This window comes from Orcinus orca, chromosome 9, assembly GCF_937001465.1.
Source record: "Orcinus orca chromosome 9, mOrcOrc1.1, whole genome shotgun sequence".
NCBI classification, from domain to species: Eukaryota; Metazoa; Chordata; class Mammalia; order Artiodactyla; family Delphinidae; genus Orcinus; species Orcinus orca.
The window spans coordinates 59,180,700-59,208,141 of record NC_064567.1 but is presented as its reverse complement, the minus strand read 5'-3'; the positions used below and the strand labels follow the sequence as shown (position 1 = coordinate 59,208,141).

The 27,442-nt window shown below is 41.4% G+C and overlaps 1 protein-coding gene across 4 annotated transcripts in view; it reads left to right on the top strand.

The window, feature by feature from the left end:
* SLC25A13 (solute carrier family 25 member 13) overlaps nt 1-27,442 on the top strand; it is a 205,133-nt gene that overhangs the window by 130,070 nt on the left and 47,621 nt on the right. For 3 of the 4 annotated variants that reach the window (XM_004265566.3, XM_049715138.1, XM_033420452.2), the window contains 7 exons: nt 835-973; nt 1,718-1,811; nt 2,024-2,108; nt 5,446-5,533; nt 6,015-6,173; nt 19,208-19,260; nt 20,624-20,704. In XM_004265566.3, the coding sequence (XP_004265614.1) occupies nt 835-973; nt 1,718-1,811; nt 2,024-2,108; nt 5,446-5,533; nt 6,015-6,173; nt 19,208-19,260; nt 20,624-20,704 (699 nt within the window). The remainder of the gene's footprint in view (nt 1-834; nt 974-1,717; nt 1,812-2,023; nt 2,109-5,445; nt 5,534-6,014; nt 6,174-19,207; nt 19,261-20,623; nt 20,705-27,442) is intronic. The other variant, XM_012531515.3, reaches the window with a different exon arrangement.

Sequence of the window (27,442 nt, the reverse complement as noted above, 5' to 3'; positions counted from 1 at the left end):
CTATCCCAGCTCTCACATCAGCTATTTCAAACGAGTAGTAAGTGAAGATTTATGTGGTTGTTACCTTATAAAGAAGTGCTTTCCTAATAAAAATATTTTGCCTTGTTAGGGAAGGCAAGATATTTGAAACCTCAAACTGAAGTTCCATTCATAATGGACATGCTGTTTTCCTTGTCCCCATGAAGAAATATGGTTTCTTACAAATTCTGATTATCAGAATTCTGACCAGTCTTAACCCTCATCAAAGCGTATGACATCTCATAATTTTACCATAATATGCTTGTTTGCTAGAAATCCTACCAATATAAAGTCTGTACTTAATGCTGATTTATTACTACTTATAAGTAACATGACAAATCATGATATTAATGTTAGATTGACCACTTTTCTTAGTATGTTTGTGTTGGTATAATAGAGTTTTGCATGTATAAGTATACACATGTGTGCATGTGTATAATAGAGTTTTGCATGTCTAAGCTTTTAAGGATTGCTCATTAGATGAAATAAACAAACTTATAAAACATTTCCAATTGAAATTTGAACTCTGTAAATTACTACTGGTTCTGTTGTTATAATCCTACACATGTATTTAGTTTTCTAGGACTTTGTGGAGAGTACAAGTTCTGGTCATGATTAGTTGCAGTTACTTCTAAAAATCATTTATAGCTTTTTTTTTAACGTGAAAGAAAAATGCTTATAAACATTTCTTTCTATACATGCTTTCTTGATTACTTCCAAAACTAGCATTTGATGTACATACTTCTGAATCTTCTTCATTCTATAAATGCTTTGTTTATTTTTCTTCTCCCCCCTCTTATTTTCAACTTATTTGAGGCTGCTGGAGGTACCACGTCCCATCAAGTTAGTTTCTCCTATTTTAATGGATTTAATTCACTCCTTAACAACATGGAACTCATTAGAAAGATCTACAGCACTCTGGCTGGCAACAGGAAAGATGTAGAGGTGACTAAGGGTAAGTGAGAATCTGAATTCTTGCCTGCAACTATCTTGGTGAGTTATTATTAGGGTAAAGCAGACAACTAGGAGTTTACGTTATAAATTTTTCTGTCCCACTGACACATATTAACCATATGGTACATGTGTGTTCTCCACCCTTAGATCAGACAAAACAATCTTCAGCACATTTTAAATAAACCCAAGACGGTCTTTGAATGAGGGAACCGTGTAAAGTTTCTTAAATGTTTTCAAAACCTGAGCTAAATTGGCATCCTCTAAAGTGACCTTCAAAAGTACACAAGGAATTCCATAAACTTACACTGCTGACAGTGTGTGTTGATTGACTATCTCTGATCAAGATATCAGCATTTTAATGAGATTTTTTTTTTTTAAACAGAGAATTCCCTTCGGAATTCCACAGCTTCATTAATATTACGTCCTGGGACCTATGCATATTGAGTTTCATATCTCCTTCCTGGTTTTCCCTGACCCGCAATTTGAATGGCTTCCTGTGTCATTTATTCAAAGCCTTTGGATGACACCAAGCTTTTAGAGTCAATATTAGAGAAACTATTCTGTACAGTTTTTCCAGATAAAGGAAAGAACTGCAAAAATTCTTACCCTGTTTGGATTGACTTGAATTCTACGACTGTTAATAATAAAGTTTGGTGATGTTCGCTCATTCCTGTGCCTTGAGTTAAGCTGCATTTAGCGGCTATTCCTTGTTGAATCTTGCCCTTTTAACTCTTTTTCCATGCAGAGGAGTTTGTTCTGGCAGCTCAGAAATTTGGTCAGGTTACACCCATGGAAGTTGACATCTTGTTTCAGTTAGCAGATTTATATGAGCCACGGGGGTAAGTTGCTCTTTTTTTTTTTTTTTAATTAGCTTAATAAAGGGAGGTTAGGAGGTGGGGTAGGAGGACCGCAGCAAACCTGGAGAAAAAGAAGCCATATTAAAGATGACTCTGAAATATGGGAAACAAGAAAAGAAACGTTTTAAAATTCCATAATGTAAATTTTAATAAATTTGTATTTTGTTGTTGCTTGTGCTCGCTTTTCCCTCTAGACGTATGACGTTAGCCGACATTGAACGGATTGCTCCTCTGGAAGAGGGAACTCTGCCCTTCAACTTGGCCGAGGCCCAGAGGCAGGTGGGTAAAAGGGAGCACACTTTCTTCCTGGTGTTTCTTTGATAGGGTCACCCAACCCCTTTTCACGTGCAGTTGCCTTTTGGACACTGGTCTCTGACCTACCATTTCTTTGTTTTGCACCAAAAATCCAGACCATTTCAAAAGGCTGGAATGAGAAATTACTTAGAGATATTCTGAGAAACAGATAATTGGCATTTGCTTTTCCTGTGAAAGATGGGGTGATTTCTTAACCGCCTTAGAAGCCTAACCCTTCCAAAAGAGGCAGAAGATCTTCTTCCCTCAATCTTGTGCTGGGAGAGGTGGGACTGGAGTCCCGTTTTGGTGTCACCGTCCCAGCGTCGTGTTGTGAAATGAAAGCTGGGCTCTGCCCCACAGAGATGTACTTCATCAGGGCATCGCCCAACTGCCATGCCTGCCGGTTTTCTGAATATCAAAATGAGATAATTTTGTTTAGTCTGGAGTCATAGTTTGAAGGCTTTTAGACCTATTTTCTTTGTGAAAGGACTCATAAGTTATGTGGAAACAATTTGAGGAATGCTAAATTTTATTTTATGGTTAACAGAAACCAACCTCTTGAATTTGTGGAAGTCAGAAACCGAAGACCTGGGACCTCTTACATTTAACTCTTACTCGGCTTTCTATAGGTCAGGGTTATAGAATAAAAGCCTCCAGAGCATGTGTTGTGCTTACATGGTGTTTGTAAAATAAATCCACTCACAGACGAGCATCGTTTTAGAAAAATACCTCCTTTAAGGCAAAGCCATCTCCGAATCCTGTGAGACTTAACAGTTTTTGGCTGGGAGCTCCGGGTCTGTACAGAGACGCCAGTTTGACCACAATGGGTTGATGCGGGCTGCATTTTTAGGACGGGCAGGCCTCAGGCCAGGACGCCCTCCTTTCAGCTCTTTCCCACCCGATGGCAGCGGCAGGTTTTGTGTGCAGCGTGTAACTCAGAACGGTGGGTGTGCCCTCAGTAAACCCTAACTAGGCACCTCTGGAAAACCAGCTGGCTGCCGTTAAAAGGGGAAGCCGATTTCCCCGAGTGCAGGAGAGAGAACTGTATAATCACGTGCAGAGGTGGAAGCAGCTCCGCTCTCCCCCGCTTTGATTTTTAAACACTGCTTACCAGATGATTATCTCTTCGTCTCTGTGCTACTATCTCCTGTAGAAATTTGGGGATTAAGAAAAAGGAGAGAATTTTTTTTTTTTTTTTTTTAAAGATTCCTCCTGTTCTCCAGCTGGCAGTGGTATCCCACAAGTTTTCCTCTACGCACTCTGCAGCTTTTGAGAGTTTCAGATGATGGGTGCTTGTGGATCCTGGCCGTGAAAGGGTTAGACGAGATTGATGAGATTTATAGGAGGAAATGATTGGCTGCTGCTTAGAGGTTTAGAGCAGTTCACTGGGGGCTTGCCTGGAATATTCTTTACTATGTGAACCCCAGTGGGCCTGACAACATCGGCACTCTCAAGCAATGGAGGTCATCTACCTGGTAGGATAGGTGCCAACATTTATCCTCCACAGAGTGCAGGAGGAGGAGTCTGTCTTGTGTCGTTTTGTGAGCATGCCACATTTCTAGCTTCAGAAAAGTTAAATGAAAGTCTGGGATTTCATTTATTTTGTCTTTGGATGAGTTAGTGATAGTGGTAGGTTCCTCTCCCCACCAACCTATTATTTTCAAAGTATTTTCACTCACTGTTTTGATGCCAGCACCTTTCTAAGTACTGCATATTTATATCCGTGTAAATAAAACAGTGCCTTTCCAACGGATGCATCTGTCAAAATGAAGTTACTATGGTTAACAGATATAGATGGAAATCATCCATCTATACGGAGATAGCGTTGGATGCACCCCATGGAATCTGCAGAAGAGATGTTTTACTTTCTTAAAGATGCATATTTCTATGTAAAGCTGTTTTCAGTTAAATAACTTTGAAGGAGATTCCAAATTATCTCATTGTATTAGAATTGTGCTACATTGACAGCAACTAAAACTCAGTGGGTTGATAGCTGGGATTGGTCATTATTTTCATTGTTCACCGATCTTAATTATCGTGGCTTTTGAAAACACAAGTGTTACTGAATGTATTTATTCATTCAACAGGTATTTATTAAGCACCAGCTATATGCCACCCTCATGGGACAGCTCTGTGTGACATAAAATTGCTATTTTATTTATGTAGACAGAGAATGGAAATACTCTGAAATGTTCTGGCATCAAAAACACTGTAAGAATAATAGGTCAAAAGAACAAGCATAATACAACAACTGACTGGCCTGAAGTATGAATTTAGAAAAGATGGACAAAAAAGGGGAGAGAGTATCAAATCACCTGTAGTACAACCACCTAGTTGTAGCCACTGTAAACATTTGGATATCTCTGGGTGATGAGATAGCCAAAATGTTAGTGTTATTATTATATGCATATACATACCAAAATAACTTTTTAAAAAATAGCATATTCACACACAGTCTTTAACATTGGTTTTAAAAGGTTATCATGCAACATTTCAAACATTTTAAAAGGTAAAGAAAATCATACCATGAATACCTGTCTACTCACCATATTCTTTTTAGCCTGTTTTTGCTTTATTATACCTTATGAACACTTTTTCTGAGCATCAAATATCTTTTACAATATTGCTTTTTAGTGACATACAATTTTGTTTTAAAGCTATAGCATTATTTTTAACCAGTCCTCCATTATTGGACATTTAGGTATTCTCAGAGTTTTTGCTCTTAAAACAGTACTGCTTTTTAATATTCTTGTAGCTTGATCCTTGTTTATATATATGATTATTTTCTAGCCTAACTTTTTATAAGTAGAATTGCAGGGTCAAAGTTCAGGTGCATTTTAAGGGTTTGGGTGCGTATTGCCAAGTTTCCCTTCAGTTTATGCTTGATTAAATGGCAGATTTGAGAAGCTCTGTTTATCATCTCTTACCAGGTTGGATATTGCCATTAAACAAACAAACAAAAAAACCCCAAACCTACCAATTTGATTGATGAAGAATGATGTCTCATTAATGTTTTTAAATTTGTATCTCTTTGATCACTAATGAGAATTGAACATTTGAAAATGGGTTCATATTCATAACATTTTGGGGGCACATAACAGCTTTCATTATATTCAAACTTGATTTTAAAAATTAATAGCAATAATTACTTTTTATTAATAAGAACTTACAAAATCTAATCATACCTTCCTCTTTGACATTTTAGTTGTATCATGAGTTTAGAACCCAGTTGTAACTTTTAAAAAATAGTATGTGCTCATTTTTGTTCTGTCTTCCTTTCTGTCTCCTGTTTTCTCACTCTGCAATTCCTGTGCGTGCAAAGAAGAAGGCCTCAGTCGATTCATCTCGACCAATTCTCCTACAAATTGCAGAGTCGGCCTACAGGTTTGGTCTGGGTTCTGTTGCTGGAGGTGAGTCATGGATGAGTGCAAATTTTTCATTTTTGTGATTCCTCTTTTTCCTCTGATTTTCCACCTTGAAATACTGAAGGACAAAGCCTCCTCTGGTCTTGCCCTGAGCTAGTTACCAGTCTGTATCTGTGTGATAGGATAATAGCAAAGGGAACTTTCTCCTCATACCTGTCCCTGATCAGGGACTTAGAAGTGACTTATTTCTCTTATTTATCTGCAGACAGGCTTTCTAGAGACAGGTTAATAATGAGGTTAGGGTGTAGTGATGTGCTTTTTAAAATTTGAACTGTCTGTGATATCCTTTTATCGGGAGAGACTTGAATGAAAATCCAGTTATTTATTAAGGGTGTAGAGAGTTTTAAAACTTGTATATACAAAATTTGTTTTTTTCTTCCATCCACATCTTCTCTTTGATGTTAACCAACTCCCCCTTTCCTCTGACCTTAATTTCTTCTGAAATATTGTTATTCCTTGATTTTAGCTGTTGGAGCCACTGCTGTGTACCCTATCGATCTGGTAAAAACTCGAATGCAGAACCAGCGATCCACTGGCTCTTTTGTGGGAGAACTTATGTATAAAAACAGCTTGGACTGTTTTAAGAAAGTGCTACGCTATGAAGGCTTCTTTGGACTGTATAGAGGTTAGTGCCATGTGCTAAATTCATGAAAGGGGAAATAGTAGTCAGAGGTTTGGTTTTTCCATCTGAATGCCTGAAATGTATTAGAGAGACTGTGTTAAAATGGAAATACAGCAGATTCTCAATTATCCATGCTAATGGGCGTAGGCTGGAGGCATCTAGGGCATGGCTAATCAAAACAGTCCATAATCTGAAAGCCATTTATATTGCTCTGCCATATGTTTTATTTCTTAAAAGTAATTATTTTCATAACCATCTCTAGTGAGTTTTTTAAAGGCTTGTATTGTTTGTGTTCTTGAACTAACTCTACTCACCACCTAACAGGGAAAGGCAGCTGGGGGACAGGACAGAGCCTACTTGGGACTAATGATTCTCCTTGAATATTCCACAAAAATGTCTATCAGGCCAGTACCCAGGGGTTCAGTGCAGCGCTCGTTCCTTGACTGTCTCTTTCTGAGTTAAGGTTGCCCCTTTCCCTTCCTCTGACTCTGAACCCAATGAAGTTAATTCACATACCACTCTAGCCAGGCAGTCCTTCTCTATCCAGCTGCTTCTGTAATCATCTAAGGCTCATTAATCAAGAAGAACGGTAGCAAGAAGTATGTCATCACAAATGGAAAGGATCCCACAGACCCTGACTGCTTGACCACCGGCACTGGCCTAAAGGACGTGACTTAACTTGCCAGCCACTCCCTCTGTGATTGCCTTCTACAGAGAGAAGAGAAGTAACTGTATTTGCATCAGCTAAAATCCAGTTCCAGCTAAGCCACTTTGCCATATGGCGACTGCAAAGCTGACGGGGTCTTCCCTCCCTTCCCCTGCCAGGAGATAGTATTTAGTACTCTGCAGAGACAGACCTTGAAGCCGTGGAAGCAGCCGTGGAAGCCCGTGCCTCTAGGCCTCTTCTGCCATCTGCTGATTCTAGTCTTCCTCTTAAGCACCCAAGTTAAAAATAAAACAACAACAAAGAACCCTCTTGAAATCTCTCACCTTAGCAATGAGGAGGTTTCAAACCCCAGAGAAGTTCCATTTTGCAGGTTCTTTTGTGTAGGGAGATAACCTCCATCAAAGGCCTTTTGATCTTTCCTCTGCCCTCTTTCCCTCACCCCCTGCGTCTTCTCACAATTGGGAAGGTCTTTGACCCCAGGTGATTGATGATGACCCTTACAGGGTCACTGCCTTTCATTTGAAATACTTTTCCCTCCTGGTGACAACAAACCTCGCAAGTGAAATGTCTCCCGAAATGTCTCCCCGAGTAGTACAAGGTTAACGTCACAGTTCCTGCTTTGCAGTGATTCAGGCAAAGGCTACTACTACCTGTTCGTGTGGGTTGTTTTCTGTGGGCAGAGCTTTGAGCCTCAAAGCGGACAAATGTCTCAGCCTTGGCATTGCTTCACACACTACTTTTATGGGCTTCCCTTGGTGTTGGATTAAATGTCAAGGGTGCCTTTAGAATTGTGAGAAATAATGTTTGTCCTGCTGAATGCCTTTAACGTGCTTCTTTTGACCTGGTTTGTTTGAATTTTGAGTCCCTTCTCTTTCCTCTTTGACCACACCTGGTGGGTTTTGATTCTTGGTTGCATCTGGAATTCCTTCCTCAACCTATCCTTTTGACCCCATGGACAAAACAGCTTAAAGCGTACCTGGGTAGTGAGCTACTGTGGGCCGTCCGATAAACCTCATGCTGTTTCAGTTATATCAGTGAGACTGGCAGAACTGGTTTTAACTCCTCAGGGATGGGGAGTAAGCCGGCCTGTCAGGCAGACGTGGAGGCTCCCTTTGAACACCAAAGAGGCAGCCCCTCATCCTTTTCCTGGTTTAGAAAGAGCCATTTATCTAACCTGTTTTGGGTGCCTGATCCCTAAGGCGTTCTCTTGTCAGAGGATGATAAGTAGAGTGTGAATATAAGATGATTAGTGCTAGGAGTCACCTGTGTTCATTTCTCCCTGACTTCTTCTCTCTTCTAGTAGACAATTTTAGAGCAAAAGATGTGCTATAAAGCTTTGCTTAGTTTCTGTTTCGTAATTTGGATCTTGAGAGCAAAGAGGTGATTGGCAGTTTAGGCTTTTGAAAAAATGATATACGGTCTTGCTTCATAAATGAATTATTCCTATTCTTGATTGGTTGGGGACTAATTCCCTTTAGTGCCTTGCACGTAGTCATTGATTAATAATTGTGTGTAACTGTATATTTGTAAATGCTTATCATTGGACAAGAGAGGGATCTGATGAAAACGGGAAACTATCATTACCAGCCAAAAATTATAATAGAAACAAAAAAGACCCCAACTATTTCTGAGAATCAGTATTCTAACCTTCGTGTAGAAGGTCAAGATATAAAACACCCAACATGTGATTCTTTGACGATAAATTTCTTATTAAATGTAATTTTGTTTAAAATTTTAATATTCCAGGGGAAAACAGTTAAATTTTAATTCTGAGAATTCAGAATTGCTGCTGTTCACATTCCACCTAGCAATACTTGAGAAGGTGACAGAGTACATCTCTAATTTATAAACATGTTTCAAAATATTGAGCCTATTTTTTCCTATTATGGAATTTTGCTTAACATGTAATTTTTCTGCATCAAGACATATATAATTGCTAATGTTTCCCGAAGAGTATTATTTGGGAATGTTGCATAAGTAAGTTCTCTCCCCTATTGTAAAGCTATCTTTATGTATATTTGGAGGAAAAGTTGGCAGTTGGCCCTGAAAGAAGGTGCTTGCAGCATGCATCCTTATTACAAGGTTAATGTGGCATCGCTCTCCCTCTCTTTTTTTTCTTTCTTACAACAAGAATACGGAACTCTAAAGGAAGCGGTTTTGTATTTAGAAATAGTTCCCTGTGGAGCTCTGAGAGCGAAGGCTCTTTTTGAAGAACTCATTTGGCGCGAGTTGTTTTCCTCTGTCCTTTCTCTGGCAGTTGCCAGCATCTGTGCGCGGTCCTGGAAGTTATCCCATCATAAGCAGGGACCACATTTGAATCACGGCCCCGTCATCAAAAGGTGACTGATAACAGCTATGGGGATTTTTAGCACTGTCTTCAGTTGATGCTGAGTCCTAGGAATTTTAGTGTTGTGAGTTGGTGAGGTCTTCTCTCCATGTTTCTGTGCAGCTCCCTGCTTCTTTGTCTCTCAGAGCCTCTTATCTTTGGGGGGTAAGTTTGGTTGTTAGACGTGATCCCCTTAGAAATCCTATGAGACTGACTCTGCAACCCTTCTCTATAATGCAGACTACTTTCTTTACAAGAAAATTATTGATTTTCCTAGGTTTTTCTGTAATTTTTGAAATTCAGACCCTTTAGGCTAAGTCTATCTGTATCACAGGAAATAACACCCAAGAAAATCCAGATCTCCCTGAAGTCACTTGTAAAAGTCTTCCTCTATTTCCTCCCCAGTCTCCAGATTGATTTAATGCACTCAGGTGTTTAAAATCCTTAATGAATTACCTGACAGCTCATTTGGGTTGAATGAACTACATGACCAAACGAGTCAGTTATTGGCTAGCTGTAGACTTGGCATATCAAAGAGAAACAATTGATTGGGTAATCATCCATAATTAAATGCTCTTAACGTTCCAGGAATAACTAATTTCTGCCTCTAAATTTTTGCTACACTCTCCTCTCTCAGATGCTTCACGTAATGAGATGAGTACCCTTAGAAATTGGAAAATGTTATGGGGAGGGAGGACCACGGGGAGAAAGATGGATTCAGGAGAAATACTTCCTAAAGGAAGGTTTTAGTTTTTATTTATGTTCATGGGAAAAAAAGAAAATCTGCCAGAAAGGGAAATTAGATCACTTTGTGAATTAAACTTAATTTGGAGTACTACTTAGTCTTTGAGGCAGTTGGCAAAAAAAAAAAAAAGAAAAAAATTTTCTTTTTTTTTTTTTTAATCAGCCCATTGACCAGGCTTGCAGAGTTTTAAATGTGTCTATTTCGGGTTGTCTGCGTGATGCAAAAGCAGTCGTCTTCCATCCTGGAATGTTCTCAAGGTGACATCTAGAGGATATTGTGGTGATATCTCAGGAAGTTTTGTCAGATAGCTAGTTTAAGCTATGTCTCTTGGGTGGTTAATGGTTCTGTGGAAGGCAGTATCCAAATTATGTGGATCCACAGTGAGATTCCTTCTTGCTTAATTCTTGTAGATAAAAATAAGTTTAAAAATTCTATCACCAAAATAAAGCAATTGGAGGTTGTACAAGTCTATTTTGCATAACTTAAGAAGCCATGCATCTTGGCACAAACCACAGTGAATCTCTACACTTCACTGAGTCATGGTGTCCATTCATGTCCACCAAAGCTTCTAATGAGTGCAGAATGGTTTGGTTTGAGTCGTATTTTCTTGGCCATTTCTGCACATTTTCATTTAGGGTGTTAAGCTGTGAGTAGATCAAAAAGCAGATATTTGGTTATAGAAAATCAAGTGAAAATGAGCAAAAGACTTGGACAGTTCCTGAGCTGGGTAATCAAATCTCCAGAAATCTACCGTGAGCACAAAGCATTAAAAGGGGAGACTAAGGTGACACAGACTTGGAACTAAAGTGGGTGGGAGTATCGTCAGAGGCTTGAGAGGGCCGAATGAGAACAATGATGAGCTTAGAAAATTGGGAAAGATGGAACTAGACGTAACCTGGAGAAGAGAAGATTAATTAGTGAACGAATTAGTTCTAGGCCTCAAGAATGATAATTTATTACCAGCTACTGCCAATGCTGAGACTGAGACAAGGGAAATAGATTAAATCTCAGCAGCAAGGAAATTTAGATAGAAGAGAAGATAACCAAGACCCTGAAAGTTGCCATATACTAGAGTGAAAACCTGAAGGAGGAGAGGGTATGATTCTTCTTCCCAATGACTTTCACTTCTAGAAATCCTCCAAATAGAAGAGTCCCAGGAACCAAGGTTTTTCTAGACCATAACAGTATCATTCCGTCATGCTTTCACAATCAGTCTCCCAAAGGCATCTCCTGAGCCATAGCTAAAATAATAGATGGTTCTTGACATTTTGAGCAAAAATATTTAACCCAGATAAACAAGCATTTAAATCTTAATATCTGCTATGCCCCCAGCTCCACTGTACACTCAGCTTGGAGTGATATCCTGAGAGCTGGTGGAAAACTGGATAGTAATGAGGGCCATGAAAGGGGATAGTGTAGTTGGGAGAGGAGGGGCGTGCCTCATGCCTGGGGGCTGTGTGAGTCAAAAGCAGACAGACACAGGGGAGGGGCGGGGCGGGGAGGGGGGGTGGGGGGGGAAGAAAGCTTGAACAAGTGAAGAGAGAAGGCCATGGAAATAGGAGCAGGAAGAAAAGCTGTGAGGCAGGGCACACAGAGTGCTGATAGCTCCAGAATGAAGGTTAATCTGATGTTGAAAGCAAGGAGGGCTCTCTGGGAAGATGGGGACAAGTGTAGGGGCCTCCACGGTGAGGTCAGGAGGCTAAGAATTTAACATCGAGGGGTTGCCTCTGGGTTGAAACTAGATAACATAGAAAAGTGCTAGATGTGGTTTCAGCTACAGCAATAGGAGTATTTTATGCATTAATATCCCCTACCAAGCTCTACTGCCTGTCTCTGCCCTGGATGCCTTGGATGCTGTCTTACGTGCTTTAAGCTACCTTTCTCAGGGCTGGGCTGGCCACTCTTGAACTTGTTTTCTGTCTGACCTGAGACAGAAATGCTGCTTGAATGATGAGTTTCTCCCTTGCTGTGGCCCGACATCATCTGTGCCCCTCCGTGTCTTGTCCAGTGTGGTCTGTTGGGACAGCTGCCGCATGGCGGTTACAGTTGTTCGTGGACCCTCAGCCCGGCTTCTGACCCGCTGCTTTCTCTGAGCCTCGTTCCCCAGTTGAGCCCTGACTCCCACTTGTCCACCAGGTTATAGTCTGCAGCTCAGCGCCTTCTCCTGTGAGAGCCTCATATTCTCTGGAGAGAGAGACGTGGAGGCAGATGTGCGTGCCCACCACATAGCCGCCCTCCTCTTACTGTGTGAAAGGGCCCAGCCCTGCAGCCTGCTAGCCCAGCGTGAGCCGGCACCCAGAGAAAAGTTTCAGAACATTCTGGGCTGGAAAGAGATGCCTTTGTTGGCGCCATAAATCCACTAGAGTGCACAGGGAAAAGCTGAGCATTCCAGGGCCGAAGAGCCCTGCTTTGGGAGGCATCACGGACCCGAATTCAACTCAGTGCCACAGCACGGTCACCAAATAGTGAGGGACTTGGGAGAAGCTGCTTAGTCTCTCTAGAGCCCAGTTTCCATGGAAGAAGGGGAGGATAGTGATGCTGATGAAGGTGAAGAACAACAAAAAGACACCTCTGTAGTACTTACTATGTGCTTGGCACTCTTCTGAGGGTTTTGTGTATATTAACTTGTTTCATCTTCGAAACTACCCCATGCACATGGTACTGTGTTTATCCCTATTTTACAGATGTGGAAACTAAGGTACAGAGAGGTTGGGTAACTTAACCACAATTACCCAGCTACTAAATAACAGTCAAAATTCAAACCCAGCAGCCTGGCTCCAGACTCCATGCTCTTAAATCGCCAGGCTCTTCTACTCCTCGGGAGAAATTACATGGTACAAAGTTGCTTATCATCAGAGGTTGAGAACTGTTTTAGTTCTTAACTGAAACATTTTATTTTAGCTTGAAAACATAGTTGAAGGTGTGGTGTTATGTCTGTACTGCTTCCTTATCTTTGCCTAAAGTAAGTGGTGCTGCTAGACACTGTCAGACCGCGTGTGCCCTCGCTGCTTGGCGACAGCTCTTCTAAGGATGGGCATAATGCCATGGCAAACAGCGTTGTACTCCTAACCTACTTCCCTAGTTCCTATACTGCCATAGTCACCTAATTCCGGGCTGTGAGCGTTATTCAGGATGAATTGCCTCTTGTAAGCAAGAGGATAATCAAGAATGTGCCTTGAACAAATAGGTAGAAAGAAACTTTCGTCACCTTTTTTGAATACATAATATAGGTTGTGAACAGTGTCGGGCTCCTTGTATACCTTTACTGATATCATTATCATAGTAAACCGATGAGTCGTAATTGGCATCCTTGGTTTACTAATGAGGAACTTCGAGTTCAAAGAATAATGTCCCCAAGATCACTCAGCACAAAAGAGGTGCAGACCAAGGATTCCCGCCCAGGTCTGCCTACCTCCGTGGCCCGTGCTCCAAGCCATTCATTTTGCTGCTGAGCCACTGGAAACAAATAGCTTTAATTAGGCCAGCATTACTAATGAGTCTCTTTCGTAGTCCCTTCTAACTCTGAGATTCTAGAATTATATTTCTAAAAACTTAGTAGCCCTCTGATCAGCACACTGCTCTCGGGAACTTCCTTTTGGGGGTTCTGTGTGAAGCCTACAGTGGAGGTTCGTGGTATGGGCTTAGTTCCCACACCTCCAGCTCAGTTCTTTCTCATTGGGTTGCATGAAGGTTGGGAATCAGAGGGGATAGTGTGATTTATATCTCAACCCCATGAAATCTCAAGACAAAATACTGTATTAATATCGTACCCTGTAAATCTTTTCTCGCATTAGCAGCCTTCTGGTGAAGTTTGCCAAGGAAGCATTGCCATATGTGCTGATGGAGCTGAACTAAAATGAGAAGATTAGAAAACTAACCACACTAATAAATTTCATTTGAGGCAGTTGGAAAACAGACTGCTGTTTTGACAAGTTAGAAACAACACACACATCCATTCTCTGTTTCTAATGGTTAAAATGAATTTCCAGAATCCAACAGAAACATCTTGTATTAGAAGCCTAATTTTTCTGCTGAGTTACCCAGACGTCAAACATACATGTGCTTTAAACTCCAGTGTGATGGCGTTCAAGTGTCTTCACCAGACTGGCTGTTTTAAGGCATTACCGAGCCACACTACCCTTCCTCCCTCTGAGGTCAAGGAACCGGGAGGTTTATTGAAATTCCCACCTCTCTGACTTTCCTTGTCCTGCAGGTCAGGGCCCCTCCCCTCCCAACGGGCACTTGCCCACAACTAATGGTGTCAAGGCCCACATCTGTCCTGGCTCTCAGACTGTCATCCACAGCTACCCTTTGCTCCCTAGTTTGCCAGGGTTGTCACCACAAGAATGGTACTTAGCCAGTACCTCACTGAGTGCCAGCATCTGGCCCAGGTCTCAGGAATGGATTTGTACTTTGGTTTTGTTCTTACTGGGTTGAAGTTACTCATTTAATACGGTGGAACTCAGGGCCTTAGATTCAATTACTTTAACCTCCTAATTACTCTTCGTGCCTTGGGTCTCTGCCCTTACCATCTGTCCTTCACCTGCCTCCAGAACTTTTTACTTTCTGAACTGGACTCTTTAAAAGCCAGCCCATGTGTCTACAGAATTTTTTCCAACCCCCTTAGTGTGGCCTGGGGAGAAGCAGTGCAGTATACCGGCCAGGAGCACCCCCTTAGAGCCAGACCACCTAGGGTTGAACCCCACTGCCCCACCTAACAGCTGAGCAACCTTGGGCGGGCTCCGAGAAGTCTGCCTCAGTTCCTCATCTGTTGATGGGATAAAAATAACGTGTGCTGAGTTATTGTTACTGACTACTTGTGGTGTAGATTACATGTGTTGATTCACATAAAGCGCATAGAGAGGTGCCTGGCATGTACTGGCTGTTGTCCTTATCGCCGCTACCATTGTTTATTACAATGTCAGCCATCTCACCACAGCCTCCAGTGACCTCGCCCTCACCCTGACTGTGCCACGGTCTTGAGAAATGTTGGTGCCTTTTCACGCTCTGTCCCCTCTGCCTGGATCACCTTGCCCTCTGTTCTACTCATGTCTCTCTTCTCCAGTGAACCTCTGCTTATCCTTAAAGAATCAAGTTAAGTATCTCCTCTTCTTTGATGCTTTTCTCCCTCCTGCAGGCAGAATAACTGGTTCTCTCCACTGTGTTCCCATAGTACTTTGGTGCCCCGGGGCTGTGATACTCAGCACTCTGTTTCTAGGTGGTGTGTCTCCTTTCTGGCACACAGAGACACCTAGGGCTCCCTTTTCTTCTGAACTGACACCGGCTCCAGGGGATGCCACAGACCTTACTATGTTCATCCCAGTTTCTTCCAGTACCAGGCACAGAAAGCATTTGGTAAATGTTTGCTGAACAAATAAATATTTGCTGCCCTATATATAGTCTTAAAAGCAGGGTTTTCTCTATTGTTTTGTTTTGCTCTCTGCTGTTCACAGTGCATTACTAAATTTATAGTGAGAAATACAAAACTCGATAGCTTAAAAGGCTGGCTGAAGTGGTTGCATCTAACGCTGTAGTCACTTGGCTCTGTGGGCTGTTTTTTTTTTTTTTTTTTTTTTGCTGTACGCGGGCCTCTCACCGCTGTGGCCTCCCCCGTTGTGGAGCACAGGCTCCGGACGCGCAGGCCCAGCGGCCATGGCTCACGGGCCCAGCCGCTCCGCGGCACGCGGGATCCTCCCGGACCGGGGCACGAACCCCCGTCCCTTGTATCGGCAGGCGGACTCTCAACCACTGCGCCACCAGGGAAGCCCTGTGGGCTGTTTTTTATTAGTCATTTAAAAACACCATCACAGGGTAGTTAAAGAGACAGGAGATCATCATTTAAATCACAGTGCTATCAACCCATCCATGGCTTGGTCTACAATTTAATGATGAGAGTAATACATCTAGCAAGTAAATATTTAACTAAACATTTTGGTACTTGACCTGAATGCAGAGAGTAGAATGGAAATTGTAAATGTTAAGATGTAGTTTAACCAGCTTATCCCTGAATTTTACTGGTAGAAATTAATATTGTACTTTCATAAAGTAATAATAAAGCCTTTCTCCTCATAGATGTTATCTCATGGTATAAGTAAAGGATTAATAAGTGAGCATAGTTTAGGAGGAGAGAATTCTTACTTTGAATAAGAACGTTTGCTTTGCCCAGATGGTTCCATATTCACATTTTCTGTGCTGTTTCGGTTCATTTAGATTAAAAAGAGTATAGCCCCCGGGCTTCCCTGGTGGCGCAGTGGTTGAGAGTCCGCCTGCCGATGCAGGGGACACGAGTTTGTGCCCCGGTCCGGGAAGATCCCACATGCCATGGAGCGGCTAGGCCTGTGAGCCATGGCCGCTGAGCCTGCGCATCCGGAGCCTGTGCTCCGCAACGGGAGAGGCCACAGCAGGGAGAGGTCTGCGTACCACAATAAAAAAAAATTAAAAAAAAAAAAGAGTATAGCCCATACTCACGCTAGCAGAGGCATAGGGGAACTTTTGGTAAGAGTTCACATGAGAGAGAAGGAAATCCGAGATCTCATAGGGATCCTAGGGCAGGAGTTTCACTGGAATCTGGCCTCCGTGGGACCGGAAGATGGTCAAGGCCGTCCCTCCCACCTGTGCACCTTTCATGGGCTGTGTGTTTTCTCTCTCTCTGGTGTCTCCATTCTATTTGCTACACATTTTCTGCTGCCAGTCTTCTTCCTTTTCGTGTCATAGTTGCTACTTCCTTGTGGCATTATCACACATGTCTTCAGCTGGCCACTTTCCCCACTCCATCTGGCACCGTCTCAGTTTGCTCCTTTGTGCTGACTGACTCATCACCTTGTCACGCTCCTGGGAGAAGGGTCCTGACTGGGCAGCTCTACTCTTGGTGCCAGGTCACAGGGCCCAGGTTGCTGAACTCACTGGCTGTACATCTTTTAGGTGTCTTGCCCTTGGGGATGAAATAGGCTCAAAATATGGCTGCCTAGAGAAGACGTTGCAAACCCAACTGTTTATAGGATCCAGGCAGCTTAGTTATATCAGTGAACAAATGAGGCTGGTTGTGAAAGGCAAATACACATTTGCCTGTCAGGCAGAGGACAGAGTTGGGTGTTGTCTAAAGGCATAGACTCTTGAGGAAGATGGCTTAAATTTGAATCCCAGTCTCACTATTTATCATTTGGGTAACTGAGAACAAATTACTTAATCTCTGTATGCCTCAGTTTCCACTCTACAGGGTGGTTTTAAGGATTAAATGAGTTAGTAAAGTGCTTAAAATGGTGCCTGACACATAATAAACGATACGTTGGCTGTTTTTAGAGGAAATTTTGATTAGAATCAGCATCCTTATCATTTAGTTTTACGATGAAATGAGCTTTCTCCAATTCTGCCTAAAACATGAAGCTGTCTTGGTCTATTTAGTTTCTCCCTTTTTGTAAAGCCATAAGCCCAGAGAGATATTTCTCTATTGTGAGGATATCAACAGAGCAAGAAATGATGAACGATAATTGGCACTTGTCCTTATTGCCATGCTGGCATTAGGGCGTGGCGGGGACCTTGCTGAATTGATGCTTGGGTCCTGTCTAAAGGGCAGAGCCTCACCCAACTGGAGGTAGATTGCTGTGATGTCAGAAGGAGGCCCAGAGCTGTCACATCCATTAATCAATCAGTTGATCAGTCTAGTCATCCATTCAGCCATCTATCTATCTATCTATCTATCTATATAATCTCAAATTATGTTTAAAACCTGTGCTACTCAGCAAAACACATCTGCAAGCTGGATGCACACATCCCTCGAGCTAGTGACTTTTGGCTGTAGGCTGTTTCTTTAAGAAGATGATGTGGGGCTTCCCTGGTGGTGCAGTGGTTGAGAGTCCGCCGATGCAGGGGACACGGGTTCGTGCCCCCGTCCGGGAAGATCCCACATGCCACGGAGCGGCTGGGCCCGTGAACCATGGCTGCTGAGCCTGCGCGTCCGGAGCCTGTGCTCCGCAACGGGAGAGGTCACAGCAGTGAGAGGCCCGCGTACCGCAAAAAAAAAAAAAAAAGAAGATGATGTGGGCAGAGCTGGTCTCTCCAAAGAGGCTGAGGGTGGACCTTTTAATATAGTGAATTAGGAAAGTGTACTTACTGGTGACGTATAACACCATGAAGACCCTCCCAAGGACAGCAGCATGACACGGCAACAGTAGATTCTGATCCTTGGGGTTAGCTTACTGAGTGTTTCCAAGGAAAGGCATCTGTCTTTGATTTGATTTTCTTAGAACAGATGAAAAAGGTAACTTTTTTTTTTAGTTCAAATATGTAGGTCCACTACTGTCATAACTGCCTTTCCTAGAAGTGGCCCTTTCCTGTCAAAGACCACACCTCCTCCTGTGCCCTGATTCTTAATTTCCACTCCACCTATCGTGTCCAAAACTGAGCTCGGCCGTCTTCATCTGTACCAGGTGTTAGTGCTAAAAACTGAGCTCTAGCAGTCAGAGCCAGTTACACACACACACACACACACACACACAATCACACACACACACACACCCATCACTATACCCTGTTTTCTGCGCCACAGAGTGGTCTTTTGAAAATATGAGGTAGCACATCACTCTCCTCCTAATGGAAACCCTTCTTACCTAACTTGGAATATATCGGGCTTCGGGGTCCGGGTCTGCAGCGTGGCATCGGGCCCCACCTATGCCTCTCCCTGTGCCTGCCTCCTGCGAGGTGATGTACTGACACTCTCCCTCATTTTTGAGCACACCAGGCTTGTTCCCACTCTGCTGTCTTTGCCCCGTCTGTTCCCCTTCCCGAAATGCAATGCATGTTTCCCCAAATTTTTCAGCAAGGCCTCTCCCTTCCTTCCATCGGAGACCAGTCAGAGGGAGCCTCGTTTGTCTTGAGCTTGTCACAGAGTCATAGTTGCTAAATGTATGAATGACTGAACCGTGGGCAGTGTGTTGGGGGGGGAGGAGCTGAGAAAGGCGTTAGAGAAAAAGAGTATTTTCACTAAAGTCCACTGATTTAAGAGGCGGGAGGGAAAAAAGCAAATCTGTGGAATAATGAGATTTCCTGTATCACTAATACTGTTGATTTACCCAATGTGCAAACGATCCAGAACGTGAGGGGGAATTTACTCAGGCCTGATGTAGCTCTTAGACATTAGTACCTAAACATTCCATTTCAAGTATTCTCGTTCAAGGTAAGAGCAGAAAGTGGCAGCAAAGATTGCCCCAGTTTTTACATTGTGATCCCCCTCTTTAGAGCTGTTGATGTGTTTAGTTAATGTTAATTTACTTAATATGCTTCTACTTTTTGTTGTTTCTCAGGTCTCTTGCCACAGTTATTGGGAGTCGCCCCAGAGAAGGCCATAAAACTTACAGTAAGTCTTTGATTTGATGCTTCCGATGAAGGGAGTTTGCACACACTCAGGAATCTAGCAGAGATTATTATGTGAAACAGCAGGTCTGTGTTTCCTCAGAGGCGCTAACTGATTTGAACATGGAGGTGCTCACCACACATAGCTTTTTATTATTCCCCATTTAACAGTGAACATCTGAAAATGTGATAATATACTTGAACAAGGTTTTGGGTGGTTGCCACCACCATCATCATTGTCATCATCACTATAGTAGTGGCAGCAACAGCAGCTAAATTTCTTTCAATACCTACCATATTAGGTGCTTTCCATGTATTATCTGTTACTGTTTTAATCTCAAGCAAGGTGTGACCCACAGTTTACAAGTCAGGAAAGTGAGGCCCACGGGGATTAAGTATTTACGTGTGTTTGCACAGGTCGTTAGTAGGAAGACTAGAATTCAAAACCAGATTTTTTCTGACTCCAAAACATATTGTTCAAGTACACATGCTATTTACAGAATTCGTGTTCGGGGTGTATTCTGTACACATTTGCCGAAGTGACATGTTTAGGGGTCTGAGTTCTAGTTTAAGTTGATCCTCCATCATATTGGTTCTCCAGTGCCTGACTCCTGTCTGACAGGTGGTAAGTATTCAGTATGTATTTGTGCAATGGATAAATAATTGCATTTTCATCACCAAGGTCATAAAGTCCCAGAAAGTTAAACTTCACTTTTGGATTGGGCTGTGTAGCATTGGTCCTGAAATTCTTCTTTTACCATCTTATTATGTGACCTTGGGACAGCTAATCTTTTGATTGATCCTTAAAATTGCTTGTAGTACATACCCTTTTGAGAATGTTATACTTAATTAATTAATGAATGCTCTTGATGTTCTCTCAGAATCCTTGAGAAATTTTTTAAATACTGAATTTCTACTAAGCTAAAAGATCCGCTGAGCCAAATTTGTCTCGATGATGCTGTTTTAGATTAAATCTTGTTGGAAAACTTGAAAGTGATTTTTTAATCAAATCCTATAAAACAGTTTTTAAGTTATAAAATGTATGTTTTAATTTTGTCTCTGTTGTTAATATGTCTCTCTTTTTATGCTGTTGTAATGGCAGGACATATTTGAATTAAGCTTGTAAGCCACCTCTCTTAATTGTTTTCTCCGTGAAACATCAGGAATACGTATTTATATATTTTACCTTTCAGTAACTATGTATATGCTATTAAGAGCAAACTCTTAAGATACTTCATTTATTCAGTTTATGATTACTCCAATACAGTGACAGAGAAAAGTAGCATTTATTTACAGTTGTATATTTATATGTGTTTAATGGCTTTCTCTATATTTTTCATCAGCTTCTGTAAATATTTTTCTTCCAGGTGAATGATTTTGTGAGGGATAAATTTACGCGCAAAGATGGCTCAGTCCCACTCGCAGCAGAAATTCTTGCTGGAGGCTGTGTAAGTACCTTTTGCAGATATCTACATTGAAAAGACTTGTTTCACATACATATCACGACCGTGCTACACAAGTGTGGACTAAGGCTTCTGTTCACCACAGGTCCCGTTCAAGGGCAGAGTCTACTAGGGCACCTCGGCTTCTCCTAGACAGGCGGACCACTCCTGAGGTGGAAGGGTAAACGTCTCTGGTCTTACTGCCTGTTAAGTCATGCCTGTTAAATTCGCCATTGCTAGCAGTTGGTTCTGCAGGAGAAGCCATTTGTGGCAGAAGTGTTTGACCTTTGAACAGATCTTTGCTAACCTATTTTAGAGTTTATTTTTCATACATTCTTTCCTCATGGCACCCTCTGCTGGGTCAGGCACTGAAATTTGTAGTTTGAAGTCAGCAACCATAGCTCTCTGCTTTGCTTTACTTCACAAATGCCAGCAACTCTTCAAGTTCCCCAGTGCTTCCAGGAGAAGGATGTGGGAGGTGACTGGCTGAGTGCGCTCCGCATTGTCAGAAATGCTTAGAACGAGTATTTCTTTATATGGATGAACAACCTGCATCTTGTTCTTGAGCTCAGCAAAACATCATGTCTTGTTTTATTTCATGTACAGGTTTGTTCACGTGAATGTAAATACCTTATGTAAGTTAAACTCTTATACAAAGACTGGTGCTATTTAAAGATAAGGTTGGTTAAATAAATGGTCTTTGATCACTAGGGCAATAAAAATTGGTATATTTTCCATCTACACCTGTGTTTCTTGTACAAAAGATGAGGTCACTTTTTTTTCTTTTTAAATTCACTTGTTCTGTGCAGGAAATGGTGTTCATAAAATGATCTTTTCTTGAAAAGTCCTTGAGTTTAGAAGTTGGGAAAACACCCGAGAATATTAAACCTTTGTCTGGAGAGGGCTTATTGTCCTAACATTGAATGGGGTTCCCTGAACGTAGCAGGAGCTACAGAGTCCTAGCTCCTGGTAATTCTTAAGAGATGGACGGAATTTGGCTACAGCCTGACTTTCTGTTTGATCACTGACCTGTCAGAGACAGCCAGGTAAGATCCCCTTGTCCTGTAACTTTAGGAGCATTCAGGGTGGAAAAAGGGAGCCTTTAATGTCCTAAATAAAAAGGGCACACAATAATAATCCAGAAGAATATTAGGAGTTGCAGAAATGGCGCTTGCCGGTAAGTACTCGTCCTTTAAAACAACTGTAGTTTCCAGTTGAATAACTAGATTTTCTGATTTTCAATAGGCATAACCGTGGGCTATACCTAAGTCCATCCTTGAAGCTATTACAAGGGTCCCGAGAGAGTAGGGCATTTCAGTAGGTCAGGTGGGTTTTTTTTTTTTTTAGAAGTCAGGTTTTAAACTTTCTGAAAAGACATGATTACATATCTCTGTAAGAATTTAAAATGGAAAACTAACTATATGATACTACTCAAGATTTTGGCAATAATCTTGAGGGTTATTTTCTTTTTAATGAAAGCATTTTGCCTGCACACAGCCCTGGGTGCCAAGGAGATTGGTCATGGCACGTATCGTCTGCTGTAGGTGGTCTTGTTTTCTCATATGTGGTCGCCCATTCCAAACACAAAGCACCGATTGGCATCAGACGCGGTGCCTCGTTATTGCAAAGTGGTGCAGCCCTTTTCAAACCTGATCTAAACACAGGCTTAAAATTGGAGCCACTGGGGCTTTACAGCTACTTAAAATATCTGTGAAATGAGGTTTGCCATCCTTCATCTCAAAGGTGGGGAGTCAGTGGTCCTCAGTGTTTCAAGTCTCCTGTTTTTGACTGCCCCCTACCCCTCCCTCCCCCTGAGTCATTGCTTTGAGAAGTAAGAGTTTATTTTTCAGGTAAGCAATTCTGTTGGTGGCAAACAATCCAGGTCCTTTAGATCTCTGAGTAGTGGGATGGCTGGTGCCATTGCAGCATGTGTTTTTAAAGCAGTAGCAGCATCTTTCTCTGCAGGCTCTGGCAGAGTTGTTGTCCCTGTCGTTCAGAGCCAGTCACACACCTCCTTAGAGAGTCCTTGTGAGTACCTCTGCCTCACTGTCCAGTTAGGACTACAGAGGGTTTAAAAGGTAGTGTTGCATGGGCAGTTCCCCTTAGTTCACCCAAGCATTGCCAGGCATTGCCTTTTAAGTCCCCGGGGAGCTCACCTTACTTTATTATCACCGAGAATTAGGAATATGGCTAACTTTTGCACTTATAACCTCAACTGCTGATTTCTTTGAAGATGGCTTTTTTGTTTATTTTATAATCTGTTTTCTACAAAAACAGGGAAAAGATGCAAGGAGGTCCTTGTCTGCTAACCTTAATCGTCTCCTAGCTAAACTAAGGCCTGTTTTATTATTTTTTTTCTTTAGAAAAACAGCAAGAATGATAGTAAATTTGAAGGAAAATGTTGGAGGAAAAAGAATAAAATTGATCTCATTCATTAATTTTTGATATAATGAAATCTGTGACTGAAGAGCTTAAAAAACTCTTGTTAAATACTCTTGTTTCATTGGTGTATGTAAAAGGATGAATCTAGCATGAAACTTACTTTTTGCACTAGTTTAGAGCACTGTTAAAAATCTGACCAGTTTTCTGAGCATTTTTGTAGATTGACACTTAACAGTGGTGATATATGCAGCACGGCTCAAGGCTACAGTAGGTGCCAAGACTGGGGTTTATAAACTCTCATTCTGAAAGGTGTCTTGTGGTTTGTGTTTTCTACATAAGTTGGTTTTCTACTTTCTGAATTAGACTAGGAGTTTTAGGAGTTTTGACAACTTGTTTGACAACAGTTTTGACAAGTTGTAGGAGTTTAGGTCTTTGACGAAGACCTGGAGCCTCAGGTGTCCCTGCACAAGAGCTCAGCCCTGGAGGGAGATGTGACTTATGGTGGTCACTGTCAGCAACGGTGGAGGCTCCCAGTAACGGTGGAGGCTCCCAGTAAATGGGGCAGAGGACAGAGGGCCTGTCACCACTACCCATCTCCAGTTAGGTTCCCAGTAACTTTAAACCTGACATGTTACCTCTGAGTACGTTGTTGTGATTGCAGTGTTGCTGCTACTTTAAGAAAAAATAACATATGTAATACCATGTGGTCTGTAGGTTACAGTCCTTAAATTCTACAAAGTAAGTCTTCTATGCCTCTAGTGGAATAGAGGATTGAACTCCTGGGGGCACTGGGATCTTTAGTTTTTGATCCTTTGATCTTAAGGTTGTCCAATAAGGAAATACAAATGGTGCCACGACTGGTTTCAGGGAAGATATAAATATGATTAATTTATTTGGCATGAAAATCTACATTGAAATGAAAAGAAAAGAAATGATATTCAGTGGGTGGAAAAATATGTCAAAAAAGGATAAACCTCTGTCTTATAAAGCTTGTATTTAGTAAAAATTATTTGTGTACCAATAAAAATTAATAGTATTCCATAATAATTTTTGGAAACACAAGTCAACATGCTTCCTGAACAATAGTCCTTTGATAATGGATCCACTGTATTTTTCTTTCTTTTTTATTTTAATTTTATTTTGGAGTATAGTTGATCAACAATGTTGTGTTAGTTTCGGGTATACAGCAAAGTGATTCAGTTATACATATACATGTGTCTATTCTTTTTCAGATTCTTTTCCCATTTAGGTTATTATAGAGTATCACGCACAGTTCCCTGTGCTATACAGTAGGTCCTTGTTGGTTACCTATTTTAAATATAGTAGTGTGCACATGTCAATCCCCAATTCCCAATCTGTTCCTCCCCTCTGGTAACCATAAGTTCCTTCTCTAAGTCTGTGAGTCTGTTTCTGTTTTGTGAGTAAGTTCATTTGTATCTTTTTTTTTTTTTTTAGATTCCACACATAAGTGATATCCTATGATATTTGTCTTTCTCTGACTTACTTCACTTAGTGTGATTATCTCTAGGTCCATCCATGTTGCTGCAAATGGCATTATTTCATTCTTTTTAATGACTGAGTAATATTCCATTGTATATATGTACCACATCTTCTTTATCCATTCATCTGTTGATGGACATTTAGGTTGCTTCCATGTCTTGGCTATTGTAAACAGCGCTGCAGTGAACATTGTGGTGCATGTATCCTTTCGAACTATGTTTTTCTCTGGATATATGCCCAGGAGTGGGATTGCTAGATCATATGGTAGCTCTATTTTTAGTTTTTTAAGGAACCTCCATACTGTTCTCCATAGTGGCTGTACCAATTTACATTCCCACCAACAGTGTAGGAAGGTTCCCTCTTCTCCACACTCTCTCTGGCATTTATTATCTGTAGGTTCTGTGATGATGGCCATTCTGACTAGTGTGAGGTGATATTTCATTATAGTTTTGATTTGCATTTCTCTACTAATTAGCAGTGTTGAGCATCTTTTTATGTGCCTCTTGGCCATCTGTATGACTTCTCTGGAGAAATGTCTGTTTAGATCTTCTGCCCATTTTTTGATTGAGTTGTTTATTTTTTTGATATTGAGCCGCATGAGCTGTTTGTAAATTTTGGAGATTAATCCCTTGTCAGTTGCATTGTTTGCAAATATTTTCGCCCATTCTGTGGATTGTCTTTTCATTTTGTTTATGGTTTTCTTTGCTGTGCAAAAGCTTTTGAGTTTCATTAGGTCCCATTTGTTTATTTTTGTTTTTATTTCCATTACTCTAGGAGACGTATCAAAAAAGATATTGCTGCAATTTATGTCAAAGAGTGTTCTGCCTGCGTTTTCCTCTAAGAGTTTTATAGTGTCTGGTCTTAAATTTAGGTCTTAAATCCATATTGAGTTTATTTTTGTGTATGGCGTTAAAGAATGTTCTAATTTCATGTTTTTACGTGTAGCTGTCCAGTTTTCCCAGACATTTATTGAAGAGACTATCTTTTTTTTCCATTGTATAGTCTTGCCGCCTTTGTCATAGATTAATTGGTCATAGGTGCTTGGGTTTATTTCTGAGTTTTCAATCCTGTTCCATTGATCTATATTTCTTTTTTTGTGCCAGTACCATACTGTTTTGATGACTGTAGCTTTGTAGTTTAATCTGAAGTCTGGGAGCCTGATTCCTCCAGCTCCGTTTTTCTTTCTCAAGATTGCTGTGGCTGTTTGGGGTCCTTTGTGTCGCCATACAAATTTTAAGATTTTTTGTTCTAGTTCTGTGAAAAATGCCATTGGTAAATTTTCCATCGAGATACATACATGTGCATTTGGGTGTGGGTATATGTGTAAATATATCTAATGCTTATGGGAGCTCATATTCATTTTAAGTGGGGAAAATAATTGACATGCTCACATCACTGGTTCTGAAAGGGATTGGTGAGAATATCACCATGGAAAAACATGGCATGAAGAGCAATCTTAATTGCTTTCCCTTGCAAGTAAGTGTGACCCTGATATTGTGGCCTATGTTCCCATTATTGTGGTGATTCTCATACACATGGTATTTTTTGCTTGTTTGTACAGCCATGTATCAGATACCATTTTTAAGGAACTTTTTTTTTTTTTTTTTGCGGTACGCAGGCCTCTCACTGTTGTGGCCTCTCCCATTGCGGAGCACAGGCTCTGGATGCACAGACTCAGCGGCCATGGCTCATGGGCCCAGCCGCTCCGCGGCATGTGGGATCTTCCCGGACCAGGGCACGAACCCGTGTCCCCTGCATCGGCAGGCGGACTCTCAACCACTGCGCCACCAGGGAAGCCCTTAAGGAACGTTTTTATAACTCATTTTTTTTCTTTTGCATTACGTTCAATTGCAGTTAATTTTTATGATTTTTGAAAAACAAAAAGACACAGACACCCATGTGCCTGCCACTTAGCTTAAGATGTCAAACTTGACAAATGCAGCCAGAGGCCCTCTTGTGTTTACCTGTCCCAATAGCTTTTTCCTCCCTCATCTCCCAAGAGATAAAACTATCCTGAAATTGGTGTTTTTTTAAATTCTCATGCTTGTTTTTTTATACTTTTTGTGACATCTGAGTGTATCCCTAAGCAAGATGAATGTTTGCTTTTGGATGTTTCATTCTGACCCAATGCTACAGGAACATAGACCCAATGATTCCCATACTGATGCCTTTGCATTTTTTTCTTACTAGTGCCTTGCTTGGAAGAAAAGAATAGTAAATGGGAATATCATTTTCAAATGCTGTAATGTGGCTGGCATACAGTGAGTATGTCTTATAGATGTGTGGATTTATATGATTTTATATAAATATAGTTGGAATGGCATATTTATTTAACCAAGTTTTATGTAACTTGGAGTTTCTTCGCTAAAGTCATTTCTTCAATCCTACCATTTAAACTCATGACGAATACTGAGTAAATTTAAAATTGTAACCCTCCCCACTGCCAATACACACGCTCCTTACCTGCCTTACTGTCCCCGCTCCTCCTCTTCTCCCTAATGGGAATATGATTTCAGCGTTTCTCTATCACTGAGGAGGAGAGGTGTTCTAGTTATCTATTGTTGTATAACAAGTCATCGAACAACTTAGTGGCTTCAAACAGCAATTTATTATTATCTCTCCTGGTTCTGTGGGCCGACTGGGTTCACCTGGGCAGTTCTCCTTTGTGATCTCCATGTGGTGATAGGCAGACAGCAGCTGGGGCTGGAATCATCTGAAGGCTCCACTGGAATAGATGTCCAGGATGGCTCACACTTGAGCTGGCGGTGATGCTCACTGTTGCCTGGGAGCAGCTGGGGCTGTGTTGCAGAGCACCTACTACGTTCCTCTATTATGTACCTTGAACTTTTCAAACCTCGGCAG